The sequence below is a fragment of the Oncorhynchus nerka genome, linkage group LG8, assembly GCF_034236695.1.
Source record: "Oncorhynchus nerka isolate Pitt River linkage group LG8, Oner_Uvic_2.0, whole genome shotgun sequence".
Classification (NCBI taxonomy): Eukaryota; Metazoa; Chordata; class Actinopteri; order Salmoniformes; family Salmonidae; genus Oncorhynchus; species Oncorhynchus nerka.
In genome coordinates, this window is record NC_088403.1 from 44,838,402 (window position 1) to 44,859,458 (window position 21,057).

Below are 21,057 nucleotides of genomic sequence, written 5' to 3' on the forward strand. Positions count from 1 at the left end.
GCAACATGTCACATTTTCATCACTTTTAAAATACATGTTAAGATCTTTTCCACAACCTGTCTTCTTGTCTTCTTCATCTTGTCTTCTCCCTTCTGCAAACACTTGAAACATGTCAAAAAGCTTTACAATGATAACACTGCATTGGTCTTGGAACAAATACTTTGACTCTGTAGTCTACACTTGGGTAGGGCAAGACTCCATATTAAAAAAATTAAATAACAGACTTCACGTTTTCTTAATTCACCACACAATTCATCCAACGAGCATCAATCACTCCAATCCCTGCAACATCGACTTCCCACGAAACGCCAGAAAGGCGTTTGAGGGGTTCCCCCTTTGAGGGGGTTCCCTGTTCCGAAGAGACACACAGAACACATCAAACTTCTCAAATCTGATGAGACGCAACACACCCTCCTTCTGGTACGGCAACCACCCTCTGGAGAGCCCTGCGGTTGCAGGTGGTGCAGTCTGCCCAACACATTATCGATAGCATACTAACTGCCCTCCAGGACAGCTACAGCACCCGATGTCACAGGAAGGCCAACATGATCATCAAGGACATCAACCACCCAAGCCACTGCCTGTTCCCCCCGTTATCATCCAGAAGGTGAGGTCAGTACAGGTGCATCAAAGCTGGGACCGAAAGACTGAAAAATAGCTTCTATCTCAAGGTCATCAGACTGTTAAATAGCCATCACTTGGAGGCTTCCACCCGGTTACTCAACCCTGCACCTTAGAGGCTGCTGCCCAATGTACATAGACATGGAATCACTGGTAACTTTAATAATGTTTACATACTAGTCTTCTCACATCAACACCATTATCCCAGAAACCCTAGACCTACTACAATTTGCATACCACCCTAACAGATCCACAGATGATCCACAGATGAAGAGGCAAAAACAGACGTACCCCCATCTCGACGTCCCCTAAAGGCTAACTTGCTAGCCCCGGTCTTCTAACTGCTAGCTTGCCTGCCCCGGTCTGCTGACTGCTAGCCCCTGCTAACTGCTTGCTTGATAGCCCGGTCTGCTAACTGCTAGCTTACCAGTCCCGGTCTGCTAACTGCTAGCTTGTTTAGCCCCGGCCTACTAACTGTTAGCTTAGCCAACCAGCCCAACCACTCATTGGACCCATATGTTCACTTGGCTACGCATACCTCTCTCTAATATCAATATACCTCGTCCATTACTGTCCTGGTCAGTGATTACTGTCCTATTTCACTGTAGAGCCTCTAGCCCTGCTCAATATGCCTTAACCAACCATGTTGTTCCACCTCCTACATATGCGATGACATCACCTGGTTTAAACGTCTCTAGAGACTATATCCCTCTCATCATTACTCAATGCCTAGGTTTACCTCCAATGTACTCACATCCTACCTTACCTTTGTCTGTACACTATGCCTTGAATCTATGCTATCGTGCCCAGAAACCTGCTCCAGAAACCGTGCTAGACAGCCAGTTCGTATAGCATTTAGCCGTACCCTTATCCTACTTCTCCTCTGTTCCTCTGGTGATGTAGAGGTTAATCCAGGTCCTGCAGTGCCTAGCTCCACTCCCACTCCCAGGTGCTTTCATTTGTTGACTTCTGTAACCGTAAAGGCCTTGGTTTCATGCATGTTAACATTAGAAGCCTACTCCCTAAGTTTGTTTTACTCACTGCTTTAGCACACTCTGATGATGCCTGGCTATTCTTAAATAAGCATGCCCCATTCAAAAAAATGTAGAACTAGGAATAGATATAGTCCTTGGTTCACTCCAGACCGTCTGCCCTTGACCAGCACAAAAACATCCTGTGGCGTTCTGCATTAGCATCGAATAGCCCCCATGATATACAACTTTCCAGGGAAGTTAGGAACAAATATACACAGGCAGTTAGGAAAGCTAAGGCTAGCTTTTTCAAACAGAAATTTGCATCCTGTAGTACCAACTCAAAAAGGTTCAGGGACACTGTAAAGTCCATGGAGAATAAGAGCACCACCTCCCAGCTGCCCACTGCTCTGAGGCTAGGAAACACGGTCACCACCAATAAATCCACTATAATTGATTTTTCTATGGCTGGCCATGCTTTCCACCTGGCTACCCCTGGCACCCTCCACAGCAACCTGCCAAAGACTTCACCATTTCGCCTCCAAATCCAGATGTCTGATGTTCTGAAAGAGCTACAAAATCTGGACAACTACAAATCAGCTGGGCTAGACAATCTGGACCCTCTCTTTCTAAAATTATCTGACGAAATTGTTGCAACCCCTATTACTAGCCTGTTCAACCTCTCTTTCGTATCGTCTGAGATTCCCAAAGATTGGAAAGCTGCCGCGGTCATCCCCTCTTCAAACGGGGTGACACTCTAGACCCAATCTGCTACAGACCTATATCTATCCTACCTTCTCTTTCTAAGGTCTTCAAAAGTCAAGTTAACAAACAGATTTACTGACCATTTCGAATCCCACCGTACCTTCTCCGCTATGCAATCTGGTTTCAGAGCTGGTCATGGGTGCACCTCAGCCACGCTCAAGGTCCTAAACGACATCATAACCGCCATCGATAAGAGACATTACTGTGCATCCGTATTCATCGACCTGGCGAAGGCTTTCGACTCTGTCAATCACCACATACTTGTTGGCAGACTCGACAGCCTTAGTTTCTCAATTGATTGCCTCGCCTGGTTTACCAACTACTTCTCTGATAGAGTTCAGTGTGTCAAATCGGAGGGTCTGTTGTCCGAACCTCTGGCAGTCTCTATGGGGGTGCCACAGGGTTCAATTCTCGGGCCAACTCTCTTCTCTGTATACATCAATGATGTCGCTCTTGCTGCTTTACATTTTTACATTTAAGTCATTTAGCAGACGCTCTTATCCAGAGCGACTTACAAATTGGTGCTTTCACCTTAAGACATCCAGTGGAACAGCCACTTTACAATAGTGCATCTAGGTCTTTTAAGGGGGGGGGGGGTGAGAAGGATTACTTTATCCTATCCTAGGTATTCCTTAAAGAGGTGGGGTTTCAGGTGTCTCCGGAAGGTGGTGATTGACTCCGCTGTCCTGGTGTCGTGAGGGAGTTTGTTCCACCATTGGGGGGCCAGAGCAGCGAACAGTTGCTGCTGGTGATTCTCTGATCCACCTCTACGCAGACGACACCATTCTGTATACATCTGGCCCTTCTTTGGACACTGTGTTAACTAACCTCCAGACGAGCTTCAATGCCATACAACTCTCCTTCCGTGGCCTCCAACTGCTCTTAAATGCAAGTAAAACTAAATGCATGCTTTTCAATCGATCACTGCCCGCAGTTGCAAATGAGAACTTGTTCTCAACTAGCCTACCTGGTTAAATAAAGGTGAAATCATTTTTTTTTTAAAGATATAATCTCCATTGCACTGCCCATTCCCACATGGACAAAAGGAGCACCTACAGTGGGGCAAAACAAGTATTTAGTCAGCCACCAATTGTGCAAGTTCTCCCACTTAAAAAGATGATAGAGGCCTGTAATTTTCATCATAGGTACACTTCAACCATGACAGACAAAATGAGAAAAAAAATCCAGAAAATCACATTGTAGGATTTTAAATGGATTTATTTGCAAATTATGGTGGAAAATAAGTATTTGGTCACCTACAAACAAGCAAGATTTCTGGCTCTCACAGACCTGTAACTTCTTCTGTAAGAGGCTCCTCTGTCCTCCACTCGTTACCTGTATTAATGGCACCTGTTTGAACTTGTTATCAGTATAAAAGACACCTGTCCACAACCTCAAACAATCACATTCCAAACTCCACTATGGCCAAGACCAAAGAGCTGTCAAAGGACACCAGAAACAAAATTGTAGACCTGCACCAGGCTGGGAGGACTGAATCTGCAATAGGTAAGCAGCTTGGTTTGAAGAAATCAACTGTGGGAGCAATTATTAGGAAATGGAAGACATACAAGACCACTGATAATCTCCCTCGATCTGGGGCTCCACGCAAGATCTCACCCCGTGGGGTCAAAATTATCACAAGAACAGTGAGCAAAAATCCCAGAACCACACGGGGGGGATCTAGTGAATGACCTGCAGAGAGCTGGGACCAAAGTAACAAAGCCTACCATCAGTAACACACTACGCCGCTAGGGACTCAAATCCTGCACTGCCAGACGTGTCCCCCTGCTTAAGCCAGTACATGTCCAGGCCCGTCTGAAGTTTGCTAGAGAGCATTTGGATGATCCAGAAGAAGATTGAGAGAATGTCATATGGTCAGATGAAACCAAAATATAACTTTTTGGTAAAAACTCAACTCGTCGTGTTTGGAGGACAAAGAATGCCGAGTTGCATCCAAAGAACACCATACCTACTGTGAAGCATGGGGGTGGAAACATCATGCTTTGGGGCTGTTTTTCTGCAAAGGGACCAGGACGACTGATCCGTGTAAAGGAAAGAATGAATGGGGCCATGTAATCGTGAGATTTTGAGTGAAAACCTCCTTCCATCAGCAATGGCATTGAAGATGAAACGTGGCTGGGTCTTTCAGCATGACAATGATCCCAAACACACCGCCCGGGCAACGAAGGAGTGGCTTCGTAAGAAGCATTTCATGGTCCTGGAGTGGCCTAGCCAGGTCTCCAGATCTCAACCCCATAGAAAATCTTTGGAGGGAGTTGAAAGTCTGTGTTGCCCAGCAACAGCCCCAAAACATCACTGCTGTAGAGGAGATCTGCATGGAGGAATGGGCCAAAATACCAGCAAGAGTGTGTGAAAACCTTGTGAAGACTTACAGAAAACGTTTGACCTCTGTCAATGCCAACAAAGGGAATATAACAAAGTATTGAGATAAACTTTTGTTATTGACTAAATACTTATTTTCCACCATAATTTGCAAATAAATTCATAAAAAATCCTACAATGTGATTTTCTGGATTTAAAAAAAATAATTTTGTCTGTCATAGTTAAAGTATACCTATGATGAAAATTACAGCCTCTCTCATCTTTTTAAGTGGGAGAACTTGCACAATTGGTGGCTGACTAAATACTTTTTTGCCCCACTGTATGTGAGAATGTGATTAATTGACTACAGCTCAGCGTTCAACAGCATAGTGCCCTCAAAGCTCATCAATAGGCTAAGGACCCTGGGACTAAACACCTCCCTTTGCAACTGGATCCTGGACTTCCTGACGGGCCGCCCCCCAGGTGGTAAAGGTAGGTAACAACACATCAGTCAGTCTGATCCTCAACACAGGGGTCCCATCAGGGGTGCGTGCTCAATCCCTTCCCTGTTCACTCATGACTGCACGGCCAGGCAAGACTCCAACACCATCATTAAGTTTGCTGATGACACAACAGTGGTAGGCCTGATCACCGACAACGACGAGACAGCCTATAGGGAGGAGGTCAGAGACCTGACTGTGTGGTGCCAGGACAACAATCTCTCCCTCAACGTGATCAAGACAAAGGAGATGATTGTGGACTACAGGAAAAAGAGGACCGAGCACGCCTCCACTCTCATCGATGGGGCTGCAGTGTAGCAGGTTGAGAGCTTCAAGTTCCTTGGTGTCCACATCACCAACAAACTAACATGGCCCAAGCACACCATGACAGTCATGAAGAGGGCACGACAAACCTATTCCCCCTCAAGAGACTGAAAAGATTTGGCATGGGTCCTCAGTTCCTCAAAAGGTTCTACAGCTGCACCATCAAGAGCATCACAGCCTGGTATGGCAACTGCTCGGCCTCCGACCGCAAGGCACTTCAGAGGGTAGTGCGAACGGCCCAGTACATCACTGGGGCCAAGCTTCCTGCCATCCAGGACCTTTATACCAGGCGGTGTCAGAGGAAGAACCTAAAAATTGTTAAAGACTCCAGCCACCCTAGTCATAGACTGTTCTCTCTGCTACCGCACCGCAAGTGGTACTGGAGCACCAAGTCTAGGTCCAAGAGGCCTCTAAACAGCTTCTACCCCCAAGTCATAAGACTCCTGAACATCTAATTAAATGGCTACCCAGGTTATTTGCATCCCCCCCTTTTAGACCTCTGCTACTCTCTGTTGTTATAATCTATGCATCGTCACTTTAATAACTCTACCTACATGTACATATTACCTCAACTAACTGGTGCCCCTGCACATTGTCTCTGTACCGTTAACCCCCTGTATGTATATAGTCTCGCTATTGTCATTTATTGCTGCTCTGTCACAAATCTCTTCGTCGTCTGAGGAGGAGTAGGAAGGACCTGACCAATATGCAGCGTGGTAAGTGTCCGTGTTAATTTATTAGACTGAACACACGATACAAAATCACAAAGTGAAAGGAAGAAACGAAACAGTTCTGTCAGGTGAATACACAAAACAGAAAACAACTACCCACCAATCATAGTGGGAACACAGGCTACCTAAGTATGGTTCTCAATCAGAGACAACAATTGACAGCTGCCTCTGATTGGGAACCATACCAGGCCAAAAGCAGAAATATAAAACATAGAACAAAAACATAGAATGCCCACCCCAACTCATGCCCTGACCAACCTAAAACAGAGACATAAAAAAGGAACTAAGGTCAGGACATGACAGTACCCCCTCCCAAAGGTGTGGACTCCGGCCGCAAAACCTAACCCCATAGGGGAGGGTCTGGGTGGGCATCTGTCCGCGGTGGCGGCTCTGGCGCGGGACGTGGACCCCACTCCACCATAGTCTTGGCCCACTTAAGTGGCGCATTTGGAGCGGTGACCCTCGCAGCCGACCTCGGACTGGGGACCCTTGCAGCGGGCCCCGAATAGACGGGAGATTCCGGCAGCGCCGGGCAGGCGGGAGACTCCGGCAGCGCCGGCGTGAAGGGCGACTCCAGCAGCTCCTGACGGACGGGCGACTCTGGCAGCTCCTGACTGACGGGCGGCTCTGGCAGCTCCTGACTGACCGGCAGCTCTTATTATGCTGCGCTGTCATTCGCTACGTTCTTTAGTTGTTTGTGTGATGAAGGAAAAGACGGGCATTGTACAAAACAAATTCATCAGCAATTGGATGATTTCTAAACACAGTGTCAAAGCCAATGAAGAATTTTCAAATCGCCACTTTACCCAAGTGATTTCTGGCTCTGGCCCAACTCAGGGGTATCTGGACCAATCAGATGGCCCTGAATGTGTTTGCATTCGGTGAAGGGTCAGGGAGGTACTCAGATCCAGGAATCTGAGTACCTCAGATCAGTACCTTTGATCATTACCATCAATCAAACCAAATCAAACCTGATTTCCATGTTTTACAAAAGTAAATCCATCGCACGTCTATTTCTGAGACCCACAGCATGAATAATACTGTGTTGCCTTGCTTTAAGATAAAAGGATAAGAAAAACGTTATTGTCCATTATGTTTACACAGAATGAAAACTATAATATTTCTTACGGAAAGAAGTATGTTCAATAGGAAACCGATTTTAGCAGGTGCGTCCTTGCTTCATGGCGTGTGCATTTCCAAGACAGTGTCCCTGTTCTAAAACTGATATTTCTTATTTGTTTTGGAAGTTACAAGCCTGTAACCTTGAACATAGACTGCTGACACCCCGTGGAAGTCATATGAATTGCATCCTGGGAGTTAATTTTCAGAATGCCCTCATACTTGCCATTGTAAGAGCATGGTCTCTTAAAAAAAAAAATTCAGATTGGTTTTTCTTTGGATTTTCTCCTACCATATCTATTGTGTTATATTCTCCTACATCATTTTAACATTTATACAAACTTCAAAGTTTTTTTTTCCAATGGTACCAATTATATGCATATCCTGGCTTCAGAGCCTGAGCTCTGAAGTGACAGTTACAGGGATGGTAAAAACAGCAGTGGTGTAAAGTACTTAAGTAGTACTTTAAATTATTTTTATTTAAGATGTTTTTTGGGGTATCTGTACTTTACTTAACTATTTTTTTTGCCAACTTTTACTTTTACTTCACTACATTTCCAATGAAAATAATGTACTTTTTACTCCATACATTTTCCCTGACACCTACTCTTACATTTTGTCTGGAAAATAGTCCAATTCACACTTATAAAGAGAACATCCCTGGTCAACCCTGCTGCCTCTAATCTGGTGGACTCACTAAACACAAATGTTTAGTTTATAAATGTGTTGGGAGTGTGCCTCTGGCTGTCCTTTAATAACAATTAAAAAGTAAAATAAATTATGCCCTCTGGTTTGCTTAATATAAGGAATTTCAAATAGTTTTGAAATTTGGTACTTAAGTACATTTCAAAAAATCCATTTACATCTGATACTTAAGTATATTTAAAACCAAATACTATTAGACTTTTACTGAAGTAGTATTTTACTAGGTGACTTTCACTTTTCCTCAAGTATGACTATTGAGTACTTTTTCCACCACTGAAAAACAGCTTGATAGCAGTAGCAACATCAGGGAATCTGCGCAGAAGGGAGTTACAGCAGTTCTGTAACATCTTTAATTGAGCCACTCATCCTCCTTAATTGCTGGTCTCAATACGTTCTGGAAAGAGATTAGGTGTATATGAAGCTCTGGGGACAGGTCGTCTGGATACTGGACAGCCAATAAATTGGCAGATGCAAACAGATTATCACCTTCAGCAGACAACAGTTCTTGAGGGCTTGAACAAAAAAAGCTGTTTGTGATTTAGTACATACTGGTGAACCGGCATTTGAGTTGTGTAGTTGCAATATCAACAGTCCCTCATCTTTGGTACACTATATACAAACGTATGTGGACACCCCTTTGAATTAGTGGAGTCGGCTATACAGGTGTATAAAATTGAGCACACAGCCATGCAATCTCCATAGACAGACATTGGCAGTAGAATGGCCTTACTGAAGTCCGTTCATTAAATTTCTGCTCTGCTAGAGCTTTCCCGGTCAACTGTAAGTGCTGTTATTGAGAAGTGGAAACGTTTTGGAGCAAAGCCGCAAAGTTGTAGGCCACACAAACTCACAGACCACCACGCACAATGCCAAGCGTCAGCTGGAGTGGTGTGAAACTCACCGCCATTGGACTCTGGAGCAGTGGAAACGTGTTCTCTGGAGTGATGATTCATGCGTCACATCTGGCAGTCTGGTGGACAAATCTGGGTTTGGCGGATGCCAGGAGAACGCTACCTTTCCCAAAGCATAGTGCCAACTGTAAAGTTTGGCGGAGGAGGAATAATGGTCTGGAGCTGTTTTTCATGGTTCAGGCTAGGGGGCCCTTAGTTCCAGTGAAGGGAAATCATAACGTTACAGAATGAAATGATATTCTAGACAATTCTGTGCCTCCAAATTCGTGGCAACAGTTTGAGGAAGGCCCTTTCTTGTTTCAGTATGACAATGCCCCCATGTACAAAGCGAGGTCCATACAGAAATGGTTTGTCGAGATCGGTGTGGGATAATTTGACTGGGCTGCAGAGCCCTGACCTCAACCTCATCAAACACCTTTGGGATGAATTGGGGTGCCGACTGCGAGCCAGGCCTAATCGCCCAACATCAGTGCCCGACCTCACTAATGCTCTTGTGGCTGAATGGAAGCAAGTCCTCACAGCAATGTTCCAACATCTAGTGGAAAGCCTTTCCAGAGGAGTGGAGGCTGTTATAGCAGCAAAGGGGGGACCAACTCCATATTAACGACCATGATTTTGGAATGAGATGTTCAACAAGCAGGTGTCCACATACTTTTGGTCATATAGTGTATATAACTAATAAATGCCTCATGAGCTCAGTTCAACAGTCACCTCCTCAGATCACAAAACATCAGAACCCAAAATCTTGTTTTACTCCATTATTTGCAAACAATGTAATTGTAAACTAACGCTATATAGCCTCAAAAGATGGTTAAAAATATCATTTTGATCTCATGAGTGGCCAGTCTTTCCATCCGTAGACCTGTCTGAATTTGAGTGTTTTTACATTTCTTTCTCCCTCAGCTGTTTACCAAAAAAGCGTCGGGGTGTCCACTTTGTTGTTGTTTGTACTGCAAAGGGGTATACTAGCCACCGTGCTTCTACATCTGCGTTGCTTGCTGTTTGGGGTTTTAGGCTGGGTTTCTGTATAGCACTTTGACATCTGCTGAAAAAAACAGCTTCATAAATATATTTGATTTGATTAGCATACCCCTCAGATCTGTAAGATTCCCATTATACAGTGTACTACTGTTTGATCATTACCTCATCATTCAAATCATATCAAACTTTATTTACACAGGCTTTACAAAAGTAAATGAATAACACATCTATCTATCTGTAACGCAGACCATAAATGATCCAGAGTTGCTTTGCTTTCCTAGGAGTGTTATACACATCCTGTTTTTTTAAAATTCCCATCTTCTGACAGATGTCTTTGTCCTAATTATCTTTCCTTTCAGTTTTCATCCTGTTTTCTTTCTTTGTGGACTTTATGCACATGCTTCAGCAGATAAGCCTTGTGAGTGAATCTTAAACCACAGACTGCACAGCCATGTTGTTTCACTCCTTTGTGAGTGAGTGTATGAGTGGTTAGGTTCCCCTTGAGACGGAAGCTTTTCCCACAGTCGCCACAGCTAAATGGTTTCTCTCCTGTGTGAGTCAGTATATGCCTCCTTAGGTCCCCCTTCTGACTGAAGCTTTTCCCACAGTCGCCACAGCTAAACGGTTTCTCTCCTGTGTGAGTCAGTATATGCCTCCTTAGGTCCCCCTTCTGATTGAAGCTTTTACTGCAAAAATTACAGCTAAATGGTTTCTCTCCTGTGTGAGTCAGTATATGTCTCCTTAAGTCACCCTTCTGAATAAAGCACTTCCCACAGTCACCACAGCTAAATGGCATCTCTCCTGTGTGAATACGCATGTGCATGGACAGATTTCCTTTTTGTTTGAATGTCTTGCCATAAAAGGGGTAGTTGCAGGGTTTCCCCATTGGTGGGGTCGGAGCCAATGTTGGGCTGGGATCCAATGGTGGGCTGCTGTCAAGTCCTACTGGGTTGCTGCTTATGGCTGAGCTGTGGATAGAGGCATTGTTTTGATTATCTGGAGGGTCACGGGAAATGTCGAAACCCTTCAGGTGGGTCACAGTGGCAAAAGGTTCAGGATCCACTCGTTTAGAGTCAATATCTACGTGCTCCACAATCTGGGTTTTAGGAAGAGTCAAGGACCAAAGTGGGTCCTCCTGATCACATTCACTTTTCACACAGGAAGGAGTGAATTTGAACTCTATGATATCAGGCTCCAGCCCTTGAATCTGCTCTTCCTCTATAATCTGTGTGGGCTTTGGGTCCTCCTGCACCAGACTGGGATTCCACTCTTGCTCACAGTGCTGCTGCTCAGGTGGATCCTCCTCTTCAGCGACAGCAAGAGAGAGAGGCAGGGAGCCTGGAGGGAAGGAGAGGAAGAGCAGAATGAAATAGAACACTTGAATCATACAGGTGAATTATAGATCTCTATGATCTATACAGCCATTAGATGTGCCTGAGGGCAGATAGCTAGGGCCAGCTTCTAGAACGAGATTGTATCTTAGTCTAGCAGTAATAACACTAGCCCAGCATGCAACTTATTTACCGACCTGTATCTGTACATGTTTGACGACGCTCAAGTGGTACTTCCATTGTCAGCGAACGGTTCTGATAAGGAATGCCTTTGTATGCGTCGCCGAGTGGTATGAATAAGGAATTGATTATAAAGGATTTCTTTTAGTAAGTTACTATTTTTTCGATTATTTATCATGGGTGCCTATTTACATTGTCAGGTTGTAATATTGTCTGTTTTACCTATGAGGGGATTTGATTATCTGGCCCAGGTTACACCGATGGGAGGCCTCCCGGCTGTGAGCCAGAGCCAGGTGCCCCGGCCAAAGTAGTGATGTGCAGTTCGCAAATGATTCCATATTTTTGGGACGACTCTTTTTTTACATACTCGAGAGTGATGATTCGTTTTTCTGAGTAACTCGTTCATTTGAGTCGTTCGTTTGACCTGCTGGGCAATGAACTCTACAGCAGGATTAATACGCGCTCCTCTAGTGACATGCTTACACCAACAACTGTATGGAATATATGCGCGCTGGCAAAATAGATCGTGCTGCAGGCAGCATAAATAATAAATAAAAAATACATGTTTTGAACTGATAATTGTTCGCAGGGTGCAATAATTCATGCAATTAATTGATCATTGAATGTTATGATGGACAAAGCTTTGTTGAACCAAAACATACACAGCCTTTCGTCAACCAACTCGAACGCGAGAGTGAATCGTCACCGGTTGCTGCTTATGGCCCTCGCGACAGTCAAGCAATGCATTCCGAAAAGAGTTGTTCACAATCTCAATCTAGTCCGGTTGTGGCCACAACTAGACCTATCATATTGTTATTTTGGTGTTTACATATTCCATTGGTCAGCGCAACATGTCCTCAGAATCTATTTGTTGGTCATTCTACAACTGATTTATCAATCACGTCATGGCTTTTATTCACATCTGTATAAAAGCCTCATTCTGTTTTACTTATGTAAAACCCTGAAAAAGGCCAAAAGCGTTGGTTCTACTTTTAGCAATAACGACGCATTTTTCAAATGTAATTCCATTGTCCTTCAAGTGTTGCCGAATATCCTCTCTACCTCAGTTTGCTACTTAATTCATGCAATTTGGTTGGAAAGTGAGGTAGTGGCAATGATCCCTTCCCTTTGCATCCCAGATTGGTGCCCAGGAAATAATTCAATCCCATTATTAGACGTGAACATCCCACCTCCAATTCAAAACCAAACATGGATGTCAATGTTTGCGCAGGATGTGAAAACACGCTTCGTTCTACAACCTGTCTGCAGTAGCATGGTGCCCGTATTGCCAGACTGATTAGCTAGGACAAACAGGTGTGAAACACAGACAGGTGTGCTCACAAAGGAAGAACAACATGGAATCCATGTTTAGTGTTGATTTGGAGGTGGGGTGGTGTAGCATCTAGGTACGTTCACAGATGGGGGTCTACCTCTGCCCGAGCACCTGCCCCTTTTCCCTCCTACTTGCCAAGAGCCCTTTTGGGTGGTGGTATAAAATATATATATTTTTTGGTACAGTTTTTGTCGTTGTTCTAATCCCACTGCCCCCAAGTCATTGTGACGTCAAGTTCGCCACCCCTACCCCGTCTGTTGGTCTGCCCTGTATGAAGCTGGGTTGTGCCTCCCCCCCAGTCTGCTCTGTACTGTGATTGCGTGCGTCCGGTACCCAAACATACACGGCTTGAAATACGGTCACCGGTCGAGTGTGTGTACCAAGTTTAGCTACATAGTTTAGCTACCAGAAGTGAAATGACAACATTGAACTGGGAACCATCATATGTTTGTATAAAATATCTAACAATGAAAGACAAGGATTGCTGTTTTGAACTTGGTCAAGTTAGTGTGGGAAAGGTGGAAAAAACAATTGTTATCATCAATGATGATAGGCCACCAGGTACAGACAACAATGATGACAAACTATTGAGAATGGTAGCAGACTCAATAGTTTGTATTGAGCAAACTCAATGTATTGCCACGCCTATTTGCAATATTTTTAACTAAAGCCTAAATGAGTGTGTGTCTACTGGCATGCAGGGAAGTTAAAGTAATTCCCAGGGTGTGAAAGTAAGCCCGGAACGGTCCGGTACGGAGTACTGGTCAAATAAATAGTGGGGGTACGCCGTACCCATAAAACATGAGCCTATCACAATAATTAAACAGATTTCAAGAAAACTGTAAGCTATTGCACTATTATCATATTAGCATACACTACAGTTAAGAACGTGTGGTATGTCAGTGAACAGCATGCAGCCAAAACAGGTCTTTCACAATATTTGAAAACCAATGGCAGGAAAACACAGGTTGGAAAGCAAATGGCTCCTGCTGAAAATAGAAGACTAATCTGTCTGTAAGCTACAATGCAAAACAAGAGAGAGAGATAGGCTTTTGGCATGAGCACATCGGCCATCGCTGGTGACTGAGCTGCGCATCATTGGGTGAGTCAGTGAAACTGGCAGTGGCGTGTATTCATAGATGCCAAGGGATGCCAGTGTTCCCCAAAAGAATTACTAACAAAAAAACAAAAAATGTATTTCCTCTCTGTGCTTCATCATTTTCCTTGAATTTGCAAGAGGATGAATGCATCTCACCGAGGGGAAAGCATCCGCGTGAGGGAAACAGCATCCCTCTGTCTCTGTATATGTAGACCATCTATCTGATGTTGTCTGGTCAAAAAGAGTATGACATCGTCGCCGCCCGTAGCATTGAACGCAAGGGAATCCAGCGAGCATTTGGCTTACCTTGATAAAAAAGTATTAAATAATAGCGAATCAGCGTTGAACTGAACCGAGTGAGCTCAACTGTGAATGGTCCTGGTGCACCAAAAAAAAAACAGTGTCAAGGGAAGCCAGTTTGGATTTGGCTTCACACCAATCACATCACATCGAGAGCAAAACGTCATTGACAGAAAACTTGAATTGTTGTGTTGTTGTCCTCCGGTGGCTAACTAGCTAAAATCGCTCTATTCATAAATGAGCCATGGATGGAGATAGGTGGTAGATGGTGCTGGAATAGTGGAGGTAGCTGCTTTTTTCTTTGCGACTTGCTGTAACTCTCAGTGGTTCTAAATCAATAGTTTAGTAGTCTGAAAATGTAGTAAACATCAACTTGTTTGACAATGTTGTAGGTCATCTAACTGTTTGTTACATGCAATATGCTTTGTGGACTTCACCGAACAGAGGTTGCTCTCTGGATATGTGAATATACAGTATTTTATAAACTCAGCAAAAAAAAAGAAATGTCCCCTTTTCAGGATCCTGTCTTTAGAAGATAATTAGTAAAAATCCAAATAACTTCACAGATCTTCTTTGTAAAGGGTTTAAACACTGTTTCCTATGCTTGTTCAATGAACCATAAACAATTAATGAACATGCAGACTCTGAAAAACACCAGAGGAAAGATGCCCAGGGTCCCTGCTCATCTGCGTGAATGTGCTTTAGGCATGCTGCAAGGAGGCATGAGGACTGCATATGTGGCCAGGGCAATAAATTGCAATGCCCGTACTGTGATACTCCGAAGACAGCGCTACAGGGAGAAAGTACGGACAGCTGATCGTCCTCGCAGTAGCAGACCATGTGTAACAACACCTGCACAGAATTGGTACATCCGAACATCACACCTGCGGGACAGGTACAGGATGGCAACAACAACTGCCCTAATTACACCAGGAACGCACAATCCCTCCATCAGTGCTCAGACTGTCCGCAATAGGCTGAGAGAGGCTGGACTGAGGGCTTGTAGGCCTGTTGTAAGGCAGGTCCTCACCAGACATCACCGGCAACAACGTTGCCAATGGGCACAAACCCACCGTCTCTGGACCAGACAGGACTGGCAAAAAGTGCTCTTCACTGACGAGTCGCGGTTTTGTCTCACCAGTGATGATGGTCGGATTCGCGTTTATCGTTGAAGGAATGAGCGTTACACTGAGGCCTGTACTCTGGAGTGGGATCGATTTGGAGGTGGAGGGTCCGTCATGGTCTGGGGCGGTGTGTCACAGCATCATCGGACTGAGCTTGTTGTCATTGCAGGCAATCTCAAAGCTGTGTGTCACAGGGAAGACATCCTTCTCCCTCATGTGGTACCCTTCCTGCAGGCTCATCCTGACATGACCCTCCAGCATGACAATGCCACCAGCCATACTGCTCGTTCTGTGCAAGACAGAAATGTTTCCTGCAAGACAGAAATGTCAGTGTTCTGCCATGGCCAGCGAAGAGCCCGGATCTCAATCCCATTGAGCATGTCTGGGACCTGTTGGATCGGAGGGTGAGGGCCAGGGCCATTCCCCCTAGAAATGTCCGGGAACTTGTAAGTGCCTTGGTGGAAGAGTGGGGTAACATCTCACAGCAAGAACTGGCAAATCTGGTGCAGTCCATGAGTTTAAATGGTACCTCATTCAGTTGGTGATTTTCTATGTAATACAACACTAACAGATTATAGAGAAAACAACACAATTATCACAACACATAGGTTCCCCAGGGTTGTACCCATGGATCACTACTGGAAACTGGATATCATTTTTAGGACTATAATTTACTCCTCATATAGGCTATTGAAGGATTGATGGATATTGATGGATTCAAGAAAAGGTTGTTTTATTTATCTCAGATTCTCTATTTGTCAGTGTCAAAGTAGCCTTTCATTTCAATAATTTGTGTGGTATTAAAAAACATTCTGCCAAAGTCTCCAGTCATGTAGAATTGCACAACATGCCTTTATAAAAGGCCAGGTCCCTAGGCTACTAAAAATGGTCCCGTTTGTGCGACTTCTGTAAATGCCTCTACTATTTAAAAAAATTATAATAATCTCAGAGCTCCTTGGGTCATCCCACTCTCATGCTCACTTTTTATTCTAGCACCTCCAGATGTACAAATTAAGCACTGAACACCGGTAGTCTAGACTCTGGCTATATACAAAAATATCCACACAAGCTACTAGCCACATAGCCAGTCAGCCATATATCATGATTAGGAAGATAATGAATTTTAGGCTATATTATGAAATTATTTAAAGCGGCAATATGTAACGGTTTGGGCAACGTGCCCAAATTCACATAGAGATGTGAGTTATAGATTGAAAGCAGGTCTAAAAAGCTTTAGATCTGTTCTAGGTGCGCTATTTTTATGCTTCAAGTTCTTAAGTTTCATTCTTGCATCTTTTACTTTCAGTTTTGTACACCAACTTCAAACAGCTGAAAATACTATATTTCTGATTATGGAAAATATATTTCACAGCGGTTTAGATGGTACAATGATTCTCTACACTATACTTGCTTGTTTTTTCACATAAACTGAAATTAGGTGAACTATTAGAATTTTAGCAACCAGGAAATGGAGGAGTGATTTCTGCATAGTACACCATTAAGAGCATTGAAGATAAATCACAATCTATTCAACCTAATAATTAATTGCACACACCTGGTGTTCCAGGTCTAAATCAGGTCCTGATTAGAGGGGAACAATGGGAAAACGCAGTGGAGCTGGCTTCAAGGTCCAGAGTTGAGTTTGAGGGGCCTATAGTATGCCAACATACTCGAGAATAGCTTTTTTGATTTATTATGAAGGAGCAAACATGTCTAAAAACCTGTTTTTTCTTTGTCATTATGGGGTATTGTCTGTAGATTGATGAGGGGGAAAAACGAATGAATCCATTTTAGAATCAGACTGTAACATAACTTGTGGAAAAAGTGAAGGGGTCTGAATGCTTTCCGAATGCACTATACCAGTAATACATTTCTTGTTTAAGAAACATTACAAAGCTCATCTGTTTTTTGTTGTTGTGATTTGCTGTGTAATTGTGTCTGAAAAAATACTGTGGCTGATAAGAAATCAGAGTGGCTAATAGATTTTTCCATCTACCTGACACAGTAGCTGGTGGACCACTCTGCCTCCAACGCGGGAAAAGCATTGCCAAACAGGTACAGACATAGGTCGGTAAAATAAGTCACATGGTGGGCTAGTTTTATACGGCCAGACCCGAAATACAATCAACATACAATGTCGATCTAGAAGCGGGACTAAGTTGTACCCCTGCCTATATCCCATTTCAATCAGCTTTTCCTGACAAAAGACAACTTTTTACAGTAGATAACTGTTTTTAAACCCTCAATTGAGCTCTTATTTTTGCTCAAAGCCCAAAGTGGTTTATACTACAACCTTTCTCCAATCGATGGGCATTTGGTAGTCGGATTTATCAGGCCGTAATACAAAATCAATTGGTATATTCAGGATGAAACTAATGAATGCAAACTCTTGTAAACGTTCCTTACAAGCCAGAATGTTGAATAAAGTAACTCTACCGGTGGTCTGTGTGTTTGTCCTTCAGCCGCTTAAAATGTAAGATAAAATATCCACAGGAGAGTATTGTTTACCTGACTTTTTAGAGCGCCTGTACTAAAGTTGACATTTCTATCACCTGGCACATGCTCAAAACCATGTGAACACCTGCTGACTTCAGTTTGTATGCATGCATCGCACGCACATGCGTTTGCTCATGACCGAAGACACGTGCACAAGATGGAAGTACATGCACGCAATGCATGCATGCATACTAACTGAAGTCAGCAGGTGTTTACTTGGTTTTGTGCATATGTGTGATAGAAATGCCAACTTCAGTATCGGCACTATAAACAGTCGGGTAAACAATACTTTCTTTTGTCAAAAATGTTGACCATCTTAAAGGACCAAACACTACGGAGAACCGGTAGAGTAAATTAAAATATAATCGTATTAAACATTCTGGGGCAAAGCTTCCTGCCATCCAGGACCTCTATACCAGGCGGTGTCAGAGGAAGGCCCTTAAAATTGTCAAAGACTCCAGCCACACTAGTCATAGACTGTTCTCTCTGCTACCGCATGGCAAGCGGTACCGAAGCGCCAAGTCTAGGTCCAAGAGGCTTCTAAACAGCTTCTACCCCCAAGCCGGTGCCCCCTGCACATTGACTCTGTACCAGTACCCCCCTGTATATAGTCTCGCTATTGTTATTTTAGTGCTGCTCTTTAATAAATAAGCATTTCACTGTAAGATCTACTACACCTGTTGTATTCGGCTCATGTGACTAATAACATTGGATTTGTAATACCTTGATCAGACCGACAGCCTCGTTTCATCAATGCTGCGTAATAAATTCTGCAGTCAAACTTATACCAATTAATTGTGTATTACAGCCTGATTAATCAGACTAGGCATTTGGAATATGTTAGAAAATGACAGGTCCAATCAGCATCCTCTCAGAAATAATGGGTGGGTTTAGGGACAAAATCCCACTTCGCCAAACACGGAGGGGATTCGATTAATATGGCATGGCTGCCCGGGTGGACGGACTTTGCACCGGGTGAAATGTGATTGTATTAGTTTTGGAACCGGGCTGCCTCCCTGCTGTGGCCGAAGGCGAAGTAGGCTCAAAACAAAAGTGAAGTAGGTTAAACACATAGAGTAACGAATAGGATTCAGTGTTTTCACATGTAAACGTGATTGCCTTTGATACAAAAAAAAAACGCTTCACATGAAGACTAGTTAGAAAACTCTAAAACCTATTTTATGGAAAAAAGAGATGTATGTTTCTGGACGATGCATCATGCCGCATTGTTGACAATATGACTGAGCGGTGCAATTACTGTTCGGTTTGAGCAGGGTTCCCCTCCCTCACCGGCTTCGCCGCGCGCCGAAAGACGTGGATGTTGATTAAGGCAGCCCCCCCCCCCGTACCTCTCTGATTCAGAGGGGTTGGGTTAAATGCGGAAGATATATTTCAGTTGAAGGCATTCAGTTGTACAACTGACCAGGTATCCCCCTTTCCCATAGCCCGGTGCAACCTAGGCCAACTTAATCGAACAGTGCTTTGAACTAGGCCGTCCTCTGATTGGTTGACGGTGATCCAATCGCCGACCAGGCTAGTTATTCTTGGGCGAATCTAAAAAAAAAGTATTTATTTGAATCCAGCTTTATCTGGCGATATAATTAAGTTACACATAATATCGTCAGAGGGTAGAGGGGGACCTGTATCAGTGATCTTGCCCTGATAGAGACAGATCACCTGCATAGATTGGAGCACCTTATGTACTCACCTATGGATATAACTGGTTATAACCAGGTATAACCGTGTACAAAATCACCGTAGATATATGCCAAGTTGCGGTCAAAAGAACTCATGAAAGTGAATAAATACTTTGTAGAACTGAAATGACAGAATCCAGCTACCCTCTGAATGTACACGTGCTGCATTGGTGTGTATTCTCCAATTTCTTTTATACAATTTCTATAATATCCTACAATATTCTATATGTGGAACTTGATATGATATTGTGGGTGCTATACCATTTGGTTTGAAGTGACAGAGGATTTTGTCATGTTTTGATACCACTCCCATTGTTTCACTTACAGCAATGCTAATGCTGGCTGTGGGGTAAGTACAGAAATAAAATTAAGCTATCTTTTTTTTCTTAATTTTTTTAAACCAAATGTGTATTTAAACGTTCTGAAAACGAAATGATACTATTATAAATAATGTGGATTGGACTTTTGGAAAAAAGCTGCGCAAAGGAAACATAATTTTCGTTTTACAGAATATGCAAATGAACTGTAATTTTGATCAAATAAGTGTTTTAGTCAAGTTTGTTTTCAGATAACATTAATTACATGTCTAGTTATGTTTTGATAAGACATAATTAGATGTTTTTGCTGTGATTGATTTTTCCAATATTTTGTTTCCTGGGATCAAACTATGTTGGTAGCTTTAGGGGTTAAACAACTATGAAATTGTGATTACTGTTATGTCGAACAGTTGATTAATTGAGTAGAACTATAGCTATCTACCAGTGTATCTACATACGAACCTATTTTACATAGTTTTATCTCCTGTGTGATCCGCAGCATTCTCCGTAGCCGATCATTCTCCTCCTGGTACTCCGCCACCGTTTTCTCAACTGCCCCGACAATCTCCACAACAGCCGCCGTTAAACGCTCATTTAAAAACACATGCAACAGCTGTAGTTTAGACATGTTTAGTCGAATTATAGTTGTGCAGTCTATTCTGCTCAGCCAGTGGGTCTTATTTTCTCCACATAAGCAATGGAAAATAAAGTCGTCTACAATCCTACTTCCGTGTTGTAGTCTTTTTTTTTTCTTCTCTTTTTCACTCCTTGCTTCTGGTGGGTGGCAAACACAGAAACATACAATAGCGCCGCCAGCTGGATGGGGGTTTATTACTTTACAAGGCAGCCTACAGACCAAAAGTAAATGGAAACGATAACTAAACTACATATGTTGTACACAAACAGTGTTTAACATAAGTATAGGATGATGTGGGAGAATCAATTCTTCATCAGGAGTCGACTGTATATCGTTACTCTATACAATATTACATCTATATCATTAAGTGGCATTATATCAACATTTATGAGAAATACTATTGGCCAAATGGGATGGAGATCTTTTCTGAAAATGATACGTTTTTAATGCATCAATAACACCAGTCTGAGCATTCTATTATCACCCTGAGAGACATTTCAAATCAAATAATCAGAAATTCCTGTTTCTACGTACCTGAAGAAATGTACATACTTTGAACAGCTGGCCTGTGAGCTTCCAACAATACTCTGTAC

The 21,057-nt window shown here is 43.2% G+C and overlaps 1 protein-coding gene across 1 annotated transcript; it reads right to left on the bottom strand.

Annotated features, from left to right (window-relative positions):
- Positions 1 to 10,119: 10,119 nt before the first annotated feature.
- Positions 10,120 to 20,568, bottom strand: LOC115133385 (myeloid zinc finger 1-like). The gene is made up of 2 exons (XM_029666572.2): positions 20,290 to 20,568; positions 10,120 to 11,288 (listed from the first exon to the last, which is right to left on the bottom strand). Exons 1-2 carry the CDS (start codon positions 20,453 to 20,455, stop codon positions 10,306 to 10,308), a joined length of 1,149 nt encoding a protein of 382 aa, XP_029522432.1. The 5' UTR covers positions 20,456 to 20,568; the 3' UTR covers positions 10,120 to 10,305.
- Between the last annotated feature and the right edge of the window lie 489 nt (positions 20,569 to 21,057).